Genomic DNA, 16,623 nt, shown 5'->3' with positions numbered 1-16,623 from the left:
AAATAAAACCCCCACCTTTGACTCCAATGTATTTCTCAGGACCAGCCAGAGTCATAAGGGTCTCTTCGCACTGCTCTTTGTAAGATATTTTTTCTTTCATTTAGATGAAAAAAAAAAGAATTAGAGGTGTTTTGGTTTTTTTAGCTACATTTTGCCCAATTAAAATGAATCTTTTTTGTCTCCTTCAGCTTTTCTCCAAACAGTAGAGAAATCCAAAGCTTTTCTCTTGGCGCTGTCTTTGGGGACTAATATCTTTAAGTACTTCAAGGCCAGATCCAACTCCCTGACATTTGTCTGACTTGAACTTGCAAAGCGCTCATAAGTTTGTTAGCCTCCAAAGTGTCAAGGAACTGCAAAGATCTTTAGACATACTCTTTGTGGGAGGTTTTGCAGAAACAGCTTCATACAGCACTACAACCTACAGCTTGTTCTAGTGAACTTTTGTCAGATGAGGGCAAATAAAATCCCCTGAAGTAAAGTAGATATCCAATTGAGCATGTAATATTGGGAAGATTCACACATAAAGGACCTCCGTCTGCATCCAACTTTTATTGTTGCCGTTTGCCATAGGAAGGTTGGTTTGAGCCCAGGTTAAACAAATCTAATTTAGAAACAGGAACCAGACTAATTATAACTTTATCATATACAATGAAACAGATATTCAAGCAAATATTAAGGCATTGTTTTTCTTGGAAACTTGAACTTCATCTGATGTTGCAGGAGGGAGGAGCTGAGTTTGCTGAAGTGCCTTGCCCAGGCCCTGCTTAGGGCCTCACCCTCAGAGATTATAAAAGTAGGGAAGGTATGGAAAAAGTATGTGATCACAGTGGTCGGCACTGCAATGGCAGCTAATCTGTTACAGGTTTTTACCAGCAGCCTAGGGAATGGGTCCAATCTCTGCTGAGTAGCACTGTAAGAGATCTTCTCAGATAAGCAGGAGCCAAGAAATGGGCCAAGTTTTGTAAACAGCTGAACCCAGGGACACTGAGGGCCGGATTAATTGCACAAAGGTTTATGCAAATCTGCACATTCTGAAATCTCTGCTTTCCAGCAATCAGATAAATCAACTTCCAGACTGAAGTATCATTTCCAACGACTACATATTAAGGTGCTCAATGAAAAAAAATATTGTATAGGTTGTATACATACCATATACAAATATTGTACTACAATTCTAGTTCAGCTACCATCAACTTTAGTGTAAATAAAGGAAAGAGGAACTGTGGAAGTAGCTCGAAAAGGACAGGCATTTCAATTCAAATTTTATGCTCTCTTCCAGGACAGTTAGCATTGCTCTTGTATGCTCTTTTGCTTAGCAGAGTCAAAGCTAGACTCACAAATTAGGTAGCGTTTATTCTAAATTATCAAAGTAAAGGAGCAGTTAATGATCTGAATACCTACAGTTGAAGTTAAATTAAGCTGTACAGGGACTCTTTTGGAGCCGTCATTCTAAATGAGGAAAATATCTGTGCCCTTCCAATGCCAAATACCTTTTATTTCTTCACAACAGTTTTTATCATTTTCAATGACACCATAATGGATTTCAGCAAACAGCAGAATCCATAGAGATATTTAATTCATTCTGAGAACTCATCACCTCAGAAAAGAGATAAGATTTTAGACATTTATTCCTCTCCTTTATTTAAATTACCATGTTCATGTTTGAGACAAATCGTAATGCAAACTTCTGGCCAGAAGTCTGTCACCAGGTAAAATAGCAAATCTATATCAAATCACAAAGATCTTGCAATACGACTGCAGAGTATTATTTCCACTCTGTAGTAAAAGCTTCACTTCCCCGTTTTCCTATTGGAATTCACTGATGGCAAAACTTGATTATGTATACATGGCAGGAAGTTAAAATACTATGTCCTTTAAGAAGTTCTATGTCCAAATGTCCAAAGCTAAGTTCATATCCAAACACTAAAAAAACAAACGGTGGAGTTGGAAAAAAGGAAGATTGCTTACACTAATGAGATCTTCCCTCGTTAACTCTCTCAGAGTCTTTCAAAACCAGAAACCAAAAGGCTCTGCTGTAAGTAGTCAACTATACCAATATGACAAAAACCATCATCAGCCTGCAGTTGTGATCCTTTCATGGTTGTCGAATTAAAACATGCAACAACAGTGAGCACCCTCCCCATTCTTTTCAGCCACCAGTTCATGCAAAATACAGAAGACCAGTAGTCTTTGCTTAGCAACAAGATTGCATGTTCACCACAGATCAAATAATTGATAAAGTAGTGAGTATAAACAAATCAAATCATGAGAAGAGATGCTCTCCTCCCCTGACTCATCCACACAATTTAAAATCTCTGAAATAGAAAGAATAATTCATTCATCTAGCAGGCTTACCAGAAACAGAAAAGAGGCCATCTGTAATACTGCTTTCCAGACCACATCTCTGACACTGAAACCCAGGCACATAACAATAATTTCATGCAAGGAGAAGAATTGCTAAATATACAAAAATTTATGTATTTTTACTGAGCCATGACACTTTCCCATTTGCATATGTCTAAGACTCATTCTATTATTTTCTAGAGTTAGGGTTGGTACACATGAGCTATCCTGACTGCTGTGGGACACAAAGAGCACTGGAGAAGGGTGCTGAACTGCCAGCCCCCAAGCACCTCCACCTCCCAGGGTATCACAGAGCTTTCAGGTAACTGCAGAAAAAGTTTTAATTACTTACAGCAGGATGTCCAGCACAGTAGGTGTAGCTAGCATGAGACTGGTAGTGCAAGCTTGCTCTTGGAAAGGTGTATGTATTCCAAGCAGGTTGGCTGCTATTCCACTGGGAGCTAAAGCCAGGGCTCATGGTCACTCTTGATTTACTGTTTTGGTACGTTCTCACTGTGGAGCTGGACTATCAAAAAAGAAAGAAATGCAACGTAAAAATAGCTTTTAGGGTAGAATACGATTAATGCAGCTACATATCATGATTGTGCATATATATAATGACACACGATCTGGAAGAAATTTCAGTGTTTCCTGTAAGGAACTGGAAAAAGAAAAAATGGATTCCTTCAAAGATATCAGTGAAAGAGCTATGTCACTGTAATGCCCAAAAGGAAGACTGATGACTGTTAGACTTCATTCTGGGATATAAATCAAATGGATAATCAATAAGTGATAGAAGTAAGGGGATGTTCTGAAAATGTGTAGAAGATACAATACCAAGATTAATAGTAGAAACCTCCATATTTTTTTATTATATTGACATTTATTGAACTCCTGATCAGCTACGTCCATGTTATGGTAAATGGCAGTTTGGGGCCAAAGTTTAGATGTATTTCTTGAAGTCTTGGAATCCCACCTAGTGGCTAGGTAAGGCCAAGCCATCGCAAAGCTACATTTCAAATATGTAACCTTCTAAGCAGACTATGAAATTTCATGACGTGTTTTAATTACTTAAAACACAGAAAAAAAATCCAAAATCTTAAATTGTTTTTTAAAAATTAATTTAATAATTTCATCTGCAAGCAACCCAGACTACAGATGTGTAATTCACATGCATTCTTTCTGTCTTTCTCTCATTTTACTTTAACTGGAGCTTTCTGCTTCTAGTCCCTGTTTTATAAAAAATATTCCTAATAAACACCTGCACTGTTACAGGTGTTTTATTAGGGCAGCAAAAAGTATCAATTTTTAAAAAGAGTAGAAGGTGCATAGAAGTGGATGCATTTTTAACAGGTATTTAGGCTGGTCTTCAAAGACATGCAAATGTACTTTTTACTCCATATTCTGCTCTGCATTTGGGTTTTGCTTGCTATCTTTTTATTGGCAAAGGTGTTCTAAACTTCCTATGCAAATTTACCCCAACTAATTGTAATTATTATAAAACTAAGCCTGTTTATTTTAAAACATTAAATTTACAGTGACCTTGTTAATACAGTGAAAGGTTGAGAAATATGAACACAAATAGTATTTCTTTGAAATGCTTATAAATGTCCTTGTTAGTAAATTGATGCTATCAATTTCAAAAGCTATACTCAAGAATGACACTTCATTTGTTTTTATCTTCCTTTCAAAGACAACTTTTATACACCATATATGTAGCATTAACCAAATATCAATATGGGCCACCACCTAACAAGGTGCTTCACACAGTCCAAGACCATCCTTACCCTGAAGGGCTTACAAGATAAATGAGAAGGTCGGGGAAAGTATGAAAGATCAGAATCTGGTGCAGAAGCACAGAAAACAGATTCATAAACATGATTTTCAGTTTCGTTTCAATGTTTCAGCTCAGTTTCATTGGGAGAGAATTAGAGAGATGGAAGGAAAAGAGAACAGAGAGAAGACATAGAAAAAGGTTTCAAAGACATATTCTAGCTATATATATACCCTGTATAATATATACCCTGTATAATCTTTCCAATTTTTAATACTGTATTTAGATGAGCTGGTTGCAGAAACTACAGGCCATGATGGCATGGGCTGAACGTGCTCTCTTCATTTAATTTTCAAAAGTTTAAGTACACAAAGTTTGCCTCAGTTATCAATTGCTGTATAAACTTTAAGTTCAAGAAAAGGCCAAACGACTTCCTGCATGTGTTTATTTCCTGCGCTGCCGTTTAGGAAGCCTGAAAAGAGCAGTTTCCGCTCACCAGCTCTCAATATCTCCACAGATTTGCCTCCCGCCCCCACCCCTAAGAGAAGGATTCCTGCGGTGTGATTTCTAAAGATTTAACTTACGACTAGCTGAACACAAAGCGTATGAATGAACACTAAAACCCACACTAAACTCTCATTAGTCTCTGTGTGTGACAAGTGGTTACTTTGTTCTTACAAAAGGCTTTAGGAAAAAAAATCTGCCCCTACAGTTAAAGGGGCTTATTTGAAATAAATCTTTTTATATGAATTTAAATCATGACAAATCAAAGGAAAGAGGCTACAGCTACAGCTAGGAAAAAAAAAACAACAACACAGCAGAGGAGTATTAATTTTTTCCCTTTCTTTTTTTTTCCCTTCCCCTTTTCCCCTCTTTCCCCAAGGAACAGAAACTGCATTTTCTTTCCTTTGACACATTACTTATCTTTCAGATCACTCCTCAAAGACAAATCTCTCTGTCTGGGCCCTGGTAGACTTTCTTCTACATGAGAGATGAAGGCCAGGTTTTGTTTTCGGCCAGATCAAATAGGTTTTTAGCCATAATGTACTCCTCCGTATAAATTTCTCCCCTTTATAAACATCAGGTACTCAAGTGTGGCTGCTTATTAACTCCTCTTGAGAAGTGCATCCCCCATCGAATATTCTGTGAACATTGAGTTGCTCTATCCCAACAATAGCTTCTCTCCTTCCTATTATTACTGATCAGTTTGTATTGTATAGACCAGTGGAAAATATCTGTGGCTGATAGGATGTAAAGATGCATTGTCACCTGTGATAACTGTTAACTGATTATTTTCACTATGGCAGAGAACTCCACTACAGTAAGGAGAGACATGTTATTGGCACTACACAGACATGCACAATACCTGTTCCTGTATTGCAGAACAGGAGCAAAAATGACCCTATTTTTTAAACAGCCTGTCTCAGTGGCTGAACAGCCTTCTGTCTGTTGACTGAGTTTGTTTCTTGCTTGTGCGCTGCACAAAATGCCATGCCGGATCTGCCACCATGCTGGAGGCATGGTTCAGCCCCAGCACTAATTCCAGGCACAGAGAAGAGCCCCTCTGCCTCCTTTCTATTCCTCTATCCAGGTCCTACCTCACGCAGGGTGCATTAGGAACAGTGAGCCATTCAGACCACCAAGGATGTGCTGGGTGTCCTGCCCATGCAGGTCACTCAGGGTGCAGAGGCAGGAAGTGAGACGCCACTCCCCCTCAGGGTAGCTGGGAGCCATGAGGGAAAGGTCCCTGAGAGGAGCACCCTCTGCTCTGAATGGCTTTGGTGGGAGGCTACCATGTCTGACCTGCTGAAAGCTGCTCTTTTTCCATCGGATCACGTCCAGAAAAAAAAACAAACCACAAAGCAAAACAAAACAAAAGTCACTACACAAAGACATTCCCGGGATAATTGGCCCTGAAATCTTGAAGGTATCCAGATTGCCAGCCAGAGAAGAGAGATATCTGCACCACCAGCCACTAAGTCCTGGGACAGTCTGGTCCCCTTGGGTGATTGGAGAGCTAGGATGTGAGATCAAGGACCCCCAAAGTTTACTTTTTGAATCTAAGATATCCTCTGATCTACAAAACACTGCACATCTCTGCAACCTTCCCAGCAGAGTGCAGAGGCAACTCTACTATGGGAAAGACACTGGACCAACTGGAAGAGCTGTAAGGGAACAATGGCGTCCTGGGGGCAGGTGCCCAGGTGCTGGCAGTGCAGGGCAGCCTCTGTGAGGTGAGGCCAGGGCTGCACCAGTGCCAAACACAACTGGTTCCAGCTGGCTCCCAGTGACCCACCTCAGGACATGGCTGAGCCCTGAAGCAGGGATGGTGGCATCTCTGGGAAAAAGTATTTTAGAAAGGGCAAAACGCTGCCTAGGAACAAGGAAAAAAGTGAGAAATATGCCTGTGAGCACCCAGGGGAGAGACGGAGGAGGCTGAAGAGGATCCCCTTGAGCCCCTGGAAAGCCCACCTGGGGCATATGTGGGACAGGATCTATGAGAAATCCCATGCTGGAGGATGTGGAGATGTCCTGAAGGCCCACACCTACATTAGAGCAGAGGATGAGCATGAGGAGCACGAGAGAACAGCTGCTATTCCCCATACCCCCTGTGCCAGCAGGGGTGAGAAGCAGGCTCAGGCTCAGGAACAGAGTGATGCTGAGCATGGGAAAAAGGCAGGGGGGAGAAGGGGTGGGTATTGTCTTAATTTTCCCTTCCTTCTCACTAACCGAACTTATTTTAACTGGCAATAAATTAATTTTCCCACACTGAGTCTGGTTTTGCCTGTGAAGGTAACTGCTAAAAGATCTCCCTGTCTTTATGCTGACCCACAAGCCTTTTCACCTTATTTTCCACCTCTGTTTTGTTGAGGAGCAGGAGTGAAAGAGCCTCTGGGTGGGTGTCTGGCAGCCAGCAAAGGCCAATAGACAGGTCTTGTGGCACACAAGCTTTTACTCAGGATTTAGAAGCATATCTGTTTCCCCTCAACTATTCGAAACAAATTCCATCAAGAAAAGGTATCACCTCTCCCCATAATCCTGTCTTATTTTTATCTTTTAGTATGTCAATGGCAGACCACCGCTGCCACTTCTGGAACAACCTGGTTAACTTTCATCAGAAGACTTCTGCAGAAAGTTATCAGATCACAAAAAGACAAAAAACCCCAATACAACAATGACAAAAAACCCCAACAAACAAACCAATCAAAAAGCAAAACCAAAAAAAAAAAACCAAAACACAAAAACTGTTGCCCTCCTTGCTATGTTTTGCCAGAAACAAAAAATATTACAAAGCAAGGGGAGAATTTTCTTTTCCTTTAATAAGTAAGTCCAGTACCTTTATACCCTAAAGGTCTGATGCAATCTAAAAGTGAGATCAATAAAATTTACATGTCTAAGCATATTTTAAAGTATAACCCTTTTTTTCCTATGCCTTAATTTCTCTGGTTTATAAGTACGGATAATCTTACTTTAAAACTTCAAGACTAATCTTTTCCTCATGCTTGTAAAAGTTTTGAACATTTTTGGACATAAGCATGAGTGAAGTACAAAGTGTTATTAGTATTATTACTATATGTTGAGTTTAACTGGTTTCAGTTCTTAGTACTTGTAATAGCTGATGTGTGAAGTCTAACAGTGGAAAAAATAGAACATAGTCTTTATGGAACAATTTTTATCATCCAAGTTCTCTGCAAATTTTAAATGGTGGCAGTATTTTTGACTGGTGCAACATTTCCAACTTTTAAAGATGTTTATAATAGGCGTAAGAACTAGCAGCCACTCCTTTCTATTTGTATGCGAATAAAGCACACCCTTTGACTAGGGTGTTAGACAACATTGATAGTTCTCACACAGCCTTAGTCTTCATGTCATCACACCTGTGCCCTCCACTCTTTTGCATTACAGCGTCACCATGCAGTGAATTAACAGGAAAAATACGTGTTAATTTCTGAAATTCTACTTCACATCAAATGCAAGATTTACTACCTCTATTAGACACCTTTCTGTCAACTGTTCCAAGATGCTATGATTATTATTGGCTTTGGCACTCCAAAAGAAGAGAGGCTCAAAGATAATCCTCTACATTACCTCTTGACTAACATTGACTCAAAAAAAAAAAAGGCAAGTGAGATTAAAGAGGTGTAAATAACATCTGAATTCAGCCTCCCACTACCTCATCTTTTAAAAGCAACTTCACAGAGCTATGATGTCATTTTCTTAGCCCACACAATTTGAGTTGTTTCCAGTCCCCTGGATTTTGATTATAGAATGATTCTGTCTTCAGCTGCATCTTCTGTGTTTTTTTCCTGAAAGGAATTGTGATTGAATGGGTGTCCACCCTCTTCCCGCTATCTCTTCAAGGGATTTGACATCCCTTATTTTGGATGCTTAAATGATTACAGAAGATGGGAAAAGCCAAAGAGAGAAACTACCATTCTGGAGACACTGCTTGCAGGAACTCTATATGCCTGTATTTGCATCAGATTATGATGCAAAGCATAGTCCTATGTTCTTAAAAGTTTGGATGCTTTACAAAATCCTACCGTTCCCATAGAAATCGAAGGTTTCCTATAACCTGTAAAAGTAAGAAATGAAAATAGCTGCCCTGGAACATTATTGCATGAGCTAAAATGCCGCATTTGTTTTCATGCTCAGAGATTATACAAAACTGGGAAACAAAATCTGAAGTTAGTTCATCACAAAAACCACCTGAGAGACCCTAAAGATTGTGTTATTTAGGAATTGAAGAGTGAGGGTGTTTTTTTCTTTTGGGGTTGTTATGAAAACTAAACATGGAAGATATTGCAGATTTTTATTTTTTTTTAACAGCAGGAAAGAGGAATTTTGTGCTGCTACTTTTCCCAACATAATCATTCACTATAGCATGCAAATCTTTTACAGTCTAAAACCAGATTGTATCTGTTTCAGTAAGAACTGAGCTTCTAATATTTGGCCACTGTCGATTTCAAGTTTATCAAGTTTGTGTCATAACCTTCACAAAAAAACTTCAGAGACATGACCAAATTTGAGAGAAACATTGTTTTTCCAGACATGGGATTGGAACTCAATATGCTTTACCTGGAAAAACAGGATCAACTGAAAGAAATAGCATTCCACTGAAACCACAGAGAAATGATGAGGTTGTATTTCATATCTCAGCATACATATAACATTATAGCTTATCCAGTGGATCCAAGAGCACTGAGAGCTAGTCCACATCACGCCAAAACTCAGGGTGTGCAGCCCATCTGGCCCCTTTCAGTAGGTGAGAGAGGAATTCTCTCCATGGGATAGCCTTGCTTGGCACACAAGCTCCCTGCCAATGAGGTGAAGAGGATCCAGGCCTGCACATCTGGAATACTTAGAGCTGGGGCCCAGTAGAAATACTAAGTTGAGAGACTTTTTAGGATAGAACTCATATAACTCTTGAGGAATGCATTTTAGAAAAAGAGTTTGCCATTCATTGTTATTTTTCCCCAGAGTTATGCCTTGAAAACAAAATATATATGGGTTTCACACTTTTCTGGTTAGAATTGCTGTCATTTCCAGTGACTCAACACTGTAATTCATGTTGTACTTTTAACTGTTACTTGAATCCTAAGAGCATTTTTTTCCTGGGCAAAGTATGAAACATTGCTCTTGTAGTCATAAAAGAGTGAGCAGGGGTGCTGAAAGGTTCACAGTTTGAGGAACATGCCACGAAGAGCCTGGTTTTCTGCCATCTTACTGTCCACATCAGCATCAAGGAGCAAAGAATAAGAAACAAAAGATAGGCCAGTGGTAATCCAGATAAAAGACTTAAACACTCTTGGCAACCTGTGTGGGACACCTCTGTAATCCAAAATTGCTGTTACCTGATGGCTCTCTAGGCAAGAGACCGATGAGTTTCAGTCATCTTCTGCTCACACACACCTTCCTGAAAACAGTACCAACACCAGTATCTCAGCAGGCAAACTCAGTTGAAAGGCCAAGTAAAAGTCTCAAGAAATGCTCCTTTACTTCAAACTGAATTCTCCAGAATAAGAAAAGGAATTTTGCACGCGTAAGAGACGCTTGTATTGGTTTTGTTACTCGTGTTGTACCTAGCAATAGAGCATGGGGATGCTCATGCTTCTGGACTGCTCATTTGTATGTCTTCCTTCCACAGAGAGTGAAAGGAGACTTTTCAAAGGATATTTTTTATTTGTTTATCTTTGTTACATTCTTTTTAAAAAGTAAACTGGGATTAAAATGTATGTTGTTAGATGGGATTCTTTTTGGTCTTGTTTAAACCTTTAATTTAGGTCTGAACACAGTGACTATCTTGACCCCAAGCAAGGCCATGTCAAAGTTTCTTGTATTCAGAATATTATTTAGTCCATCTATTGTGATAAATTTAAGGCAGAACAACCTCAGAAGGACATTGAATATGACCTTGTAATGGTAGGTCATTAAGTAATTATTTTCTGAAAATAAAACACACTGGCATCTGTTAAATTTACTCCAATCTTTTTTACAACACCATGGTTACAATTTAAAGTAGTAAAGCATTATGTTAACCCAAGAACATGATCTGAGTGTTCCCAGTTCTTCTGGTAAGATAGCACTGGTTAAGACCAGATGAGCTGCATACTTCTTATTTCTAGAGAAGTCACCCAAATAAAATAAATCACTCAATGCAATATTTCTTTGCACATACCGCTCATCTGTACGGAGTGACTGGAGAAAAGGATGTTCTCCCATGAGTCACAGAGGCAAAGAACTTGAAGGAGAGAATTTGTTCTAGATAAGAAAGTCTAATGGTGAACACTATTCTTAAGGAAAGTTGTTAATTACATACAAAGCATATCACATTAGGTATCGGATCTTAGCAGATCTCTAGAGTAGTACTTTTACGAGGTCTAAGAATCCCTCTCTCACATATGACAGTTGCCAGTCTTGAGGGACTTTTCTGCAAAGTACACAGCAGTATTTGGGACTTGCAGCATTTCCTTGTTAAAACAGAGGACACAAAGGGATAATGCAAAAATTGAAAAGAAAAAAATATCATTAAAAGTGCATTTCCCAGAATCCCTGTTTGCAGGTACAGAGGGCTCTTGTATTAATTTTGTGGTAATTATTTTCTATGCAGACCTATGTATCACTGACTGAAACACAAGTTCAGGAGCTTTACTGATTAATGACTGATTTTAGCATTTACCTGTGTGCTAAAGTGGAACTTTTTACAGACAGCTAACACTTTTGGTGAAACTCATTATTTCTTTATAGTTTGGGGAGAAAAATAATTATTTTATTAACACTTGAATCCTATCCCTTTTTACAGTATCCAAAGGCATGTTTCACTATGTTCTGCATTATCTTTTTTTTCTGATGTATCTGTTTACTACATGTATATTGAATTACTCCCTGAACAATAAATCAACCAATGTCTTGGATACAAAATGATTTTCTTCACACTAGATCTGCAATAGGCAACTTTTTTTAGACAATCCCAAGAGTAACAGCTGGCTGACGATTTAAGCAAGCCTGCAACATTACCCAGTGAGTGCAACCCAGACTCAGCTACCAGGGAAGAGGGATGCTTACGAACAACTGAAAAATGTCTGTGGCACAGCATCACTGCTACAATTCTAGCAAATGACAAAAAGTCAAATTTCTTTCCTCAGCTGCAGTAGACAAAGTGTTGATTCCAGCATCACATGCATATTACAAGCCTTCATGTCCACAAAATGCTTACTTTACTGAATACAGTGCAGTTATGAAATGCATTTGGCCACTGGGAAGAATTCTATAAATCCTACAAAACTAACCAATGTACCACTCTTCAGCTAACTCCTGTGGATGGGCTTGCATGCTTTTGTAAATATCACTGTGGGATTAGGACATTTATCAAAGCTATGATTTCTTTCCCGCAATGTTATATCTATTGTATACCAGGAGTTCTGCAGGTGCATGATTTATCCATCCTGTCATTAGCTACAATACCCTGCAAACAGTTTTTATTTTCTGCTGGAGAAACAAATACTCCTCCCATAAATTGTTTTACTGCTGACTGGGGAACAGGCTCCTGCTCTCTTGACAATAAAACAGCTTGCTTTCTCTGACCATGGAGTTATAATTTCCAGCACAAAAGTCTGAAGCTCAACATCACTTCTTATGGAATTAAATAATATAGGGAAAATTATAGCTCACTTTTCAGTATCAGACCTGAATTCTTTGTTATCTCTTAAGTGCCAACACTTTTGATCACTTGAGGGACATTACAGACAATATAGCTTCCAAAGATCCAACCAAGAAAACATAGGAGGATGAAGCAAGTGTCAGATAAATTGAACAGACAAAAAAAAATTTAAATTAAAATAAAAACCCAATATAAATTTTGTTACTGGAATCAGGAGTTGTCAAATCTTTCAGTTGGGCTGAAAATGTTCAATGAACATTTTAAAAAACAAGGAAGCAAACTGGATAGCCAGAAAATTCAAAAACGAAAAGCGATTTCTTACTCAGTGAAATCATATTCAGGCCTTTCACTCAAATTAATTATTCATAGAACCACATATATTGTATATGACACATTTGAATGTGAAAAGGCTAATATCCTCTGGCTTTTCCAGTACTCAACTGATCCATTAGAAATGTAATAGTCAGTCGAACAATTCCATGACTTCAGTAGGACACATGAAAAATAAAAGAGAAAGCAGAATGAACTACAAAGAGAAGAAAATAAGAAATAAGATATTTTCAAGACCAGCTCTCAGGGTACTCAAAATCAATTTCAACTGCCTCAGATATCTGTCAAGTATCAAATACAGAACAGAGGAAAAAGCACACAGAGCTACAGAGTTGTCTAGAAAAGCTCTTTTTTCTTCCCTTAAGCTTTGGGCACTCATGTTGGAGAAGAGAGATGACAAACTTATTAGAAGGGATGAGCAAATTATAACTGGGAAGTTGACTATAAGCTATTTGAATTCAGTGCAGCAAGAACTGGTTTTCTAGGATATATCAATACAAGGTTACAGATTTCATTAAAACATAAGTAAATCTCAATGAAAAATGACATTAGAATTCCCAATATAAAAGACAACAGAAATACCTAAGAAATAGTATGCTAAGGCACCAGAGCTTATGAGATTTTGCTGTGATTTGCTTTTATTCCCCCAGAAAAAAAAGAAGGCAATGAAAGGCTATTAAAATCCAAATAATTCTGTAGATTATTGATAATCCTATAGTCTAAACTAGTGTGAAGGAGACAAAGGCATCAACAAACAAAAATACTAGTCAGTTAATGAAACAGTGAATATCTTAACTGAAGCAATCAAGCAGCATGAGGTACACATGCTGAAGGTCTGACCATGTAAAGCTTCTCTGGCTTTGGTCAGCACAGCATTTAAAATAATGGGACAACTCATGACCTTAAAGTAAACCATGAGTATAAGCAAACAGCTTTGTAGAAACTACTTCTTGAGTTAAGCACAGCTCTCTCATGTGTCATTGTCTGCTGCACATAAAGCGCTATTGTGTGGCCAGGTAAAAAAGAAAAAAAAATGCCTTTAGATAATACCCCAAAAATGTTTCTAAATATATAAAAACACTTTTATTTTCAAGCATCAATATGAATGAAAACAAGCAACCTTCTCCTAATAGTTAGTACCTTTCCTTCAAGCTATAAATCACTCCTTTTATTCTTACCAGCTAAAGATCATGAGTTTATGGGCTGACTTGCATTTTGGCCAAGCCACAAGTGTTTCAGATTGGCATTTTGTACTCTATGAATTGGAAAACAAACCAAAATAACAAAAACAAAATGCAAAAATTTAGATTTTAGTAAGGTTTTACTAAATTTTACTAAATTTACTAGGTTTTACTGCAGCAATGAAAACTCACACAGGTCTGAAAGTAGCTTCAGTTTCCACGAAATTACACTGCTGATAAAAAATAACCTGAACACACTACACATGGAGGGGCTCAAAGTGGAAAGCAAAGATCTTTTGAGTCCTGTTGGAGGATGCTCAAATAAGAAAAGTCATTGACCCTTGAGAGAGGTAATCCAGCTGTAGCTCCTCAGAGCCTGGCGTGTGGAGCTCTACTTCTTCACTTAGGAAACACTGACAACGAGGAGAATAACTCAGCACAGCCCAGCCTAAGGTATTTTTTTGCCCCAGTGCACAATGAGATGAAGAAGATTTATATCCTTCCTATTGAACTTCAACATCATAAACTTGACAGGCAAATAGGTAGAAGGAAACCTCTGCTTTTGTGTTTCTCCCTGCTGTAACCAAAAGTTCCTTTCATATCCCCAAATGTTTGTTGAAATGTTAAAATCCAGATTTTAAAATATAAGTACAGCAGTCATGTCCAGGCTGCAAGAACTAGATGAGACGTGAGGAACAGAGACTGAGAACAAGATAGAAGATGACCAGAAACCACAGCACAGGGCTCCGAGGATAAACAGACACTACTCTGTCTCATCTGTGTTTTCTGAGTTGTGTTTTTGACCCTACATCTCAAAAAACTAAACACAGAATAAATACAGATGGAGATTTCTGTGACATTGTTCCCAGTTAGTTTAAAATCTCTGCTTCTCAAGTCAAATGCTTTCTAGAGTTGATGATTGTGTTGAGGATGGGTAGAATTCCTTACCACGCTGTAAGGACACTGGTTTAAAAATACTAGAGAATTAATAGCAAATTAAACTAATACAATTACCATAGAAATTCCTTTAAAAGGCATATTTTGAATTTCATGTTTCTATGTCAGCAGATAGTGTCTGCAGGTCTGTGCTTAGAATATACATATCAGGAAAATTTCCCATATAGCATATTCAGTCATACATTGTATTTCCTGATATGCATGGGTGTCATAACCTTATGGCAGAAACAGGAAAAAACTAATATTAACAAGATTTGTTTAACAGAAGCTCAGAGCATTAGTTGTCCTATTCTACCCAAACAGTTCAGAATGACTAGTGGGAATATCTTTGAAGATTGCCAAGAGATATTTTTGGAGATATATTATTTATTTGTTTTTAAATATATTTTAAAAACTCCAATCACCTAAAAGTATCTTCATGATTATTAAGCACAACTTTTACTGTCTTGTGAACTCTTACAGAGATACTAAGAGAGAGAGTTAACGGCTATGGATGTAAAAGAATCTCACCCACTATACCTGGAAAAAAAGGATGGTTTTTCACCTAAAGAGGAAAACTATTATTTGGAAGATCAAAAATCACCATTACCTCTGTACTAGTCTGCTTATGTGACTCAAATGTTTCACAACTCTTTCTTGGTCTCTATAACAGAGATTTTACTGCTTCCTTTTTCTCACGCTTTGGGAGAATGTGTGATTCTTTCATCCATTTAAATGTAACAGCAATGTCCCAAATCCACAAATCAATCACCAATCACCCAGTCATCAGAATCAACTTTCTGGTCAATTTTCAGATATATAAAGAGTATGAAAGTTTATACAATTGGTAATAAACACAACAAAAGACACAGAGAGGCTTCTAATAATTCACATACATATATGTAAGTATAATTAAGTGGAATAAAGATCAACACAGGCAGAACAACACAGAGGATATTTCCAATTTTGTTTAAATCTAACAGCAGACTAATTTTTGAGGAAGCTAAAATGAAAAGCATGAATTAGGTGGATTTAAGAAAGCTAAAGTCATACAAAAGCAAAGATGGGGAAAGTCGATTTGAGGAGCAGAATCATAATAATAGGGCTCTGTTTCATCTCATTTATCTATGTGTATTTACATTTATACATCTATATCTATATTACATGAGGGGGAAATGTTATGAAGCTCTTCTTTAACTCATAGAGATTAAAAACACTTTGTTACAATTTATTGAACATTCTTTTCAAATTATATACTTTAAAAGAAATATCTAGAAATGTTTCTTTAGGAGGAAAATGTAATTTTCAATTTTTTTTGACTATCTGCTGGTGAAATTTTATGTAACATGAAAGAAGAAAGGCACAGGAAAAAAAGATGATGGGCAAGATCTTAAAGACTGAAGAAAAAATTTACTGCTTATTCTAAAATCCAAATATATCTATGTCTCTAACTGCTCTGATTTTAGAAATATCTGCTGTAGACTGTCATTATACCCAAACTATTTGCAGATACTGGTGCACAATGGAATAGTCAGACATAAACTGTCAAAATATTTGATTGTGTTATCAATCTGTTAACAAAATAAAAAATATGAAATGGACACTGAATAGATGCTAGTGACACCATGATTTGAGATTACCAAACTTTTTTTCAATGCTCTTTGAAAAAAAGCTCTTTGGCCATGATACAGAAAAACACATATTTTCTACTTAGATGTCCCTAATAAGAATTGTTAATTTAGATAGATCAAACTCATAGAACATACATTGGGGTTTTTTGTCACTGCCTAAAATTCTGATTTGAGGCAGAAACATAGTATTTCATAACAAACTCTCTATAGAAAATATTAATTAACAAAAAACAATTTAATCAATATATGCAAAATTATGTTTTATTT

General features: G+C 37.5%; 1 protein-coding gene across 4 annotated transcripts in view; it reads right to left on the bottom strand.

Moving 5' to 3' along the window:
- RBMS3 (RNA binding motif single stranded interacting protein 3) overlaps positions 1–16,623 on the bottom strand; it is a 601,210-nt gene that overhangs the window by 491,246 nt on the left and 93,341 nt on the right. For all 4 annotated transcript variants that reach the window (XM_027675444.1, XM_027675445.1, XM_027675443.1 and 1 more), the window contains exon 2: positions 2,696–2,869. In XM_027675444.1, the coding sequence (XP_027531245.1) occupies positions 2,696–2,821 (126 nt within the window). In that variant the 5' untranslated portion in view covers positions 2,822–2,869. The remainder of the gene's footprint in view (positions 1–2,695; positions 2,870–16,623) is intronic.

This window comes from Neopelma chrysocephalum, unplaced genomic scaffold, assembly GCF_003984885.1.
Source record: "Neopelma chrysocephalum unplaced genomic scaffold, ASM398488v2 Primary Assembly neopelma1_26, whole genome shotgun sequence".
NCBI classification, from domain to species: Eukaryota; Metazoa; Chordata; class Aves; order Passeriformes; family Pipridae; genus Neopelma; species Neopelma chrysocephalum.
The sequence above is the reverse complement of the archived record's forward strand: the minus strand, read 5'-3'. Positions and strand labels throughout refer to the sequence as shown.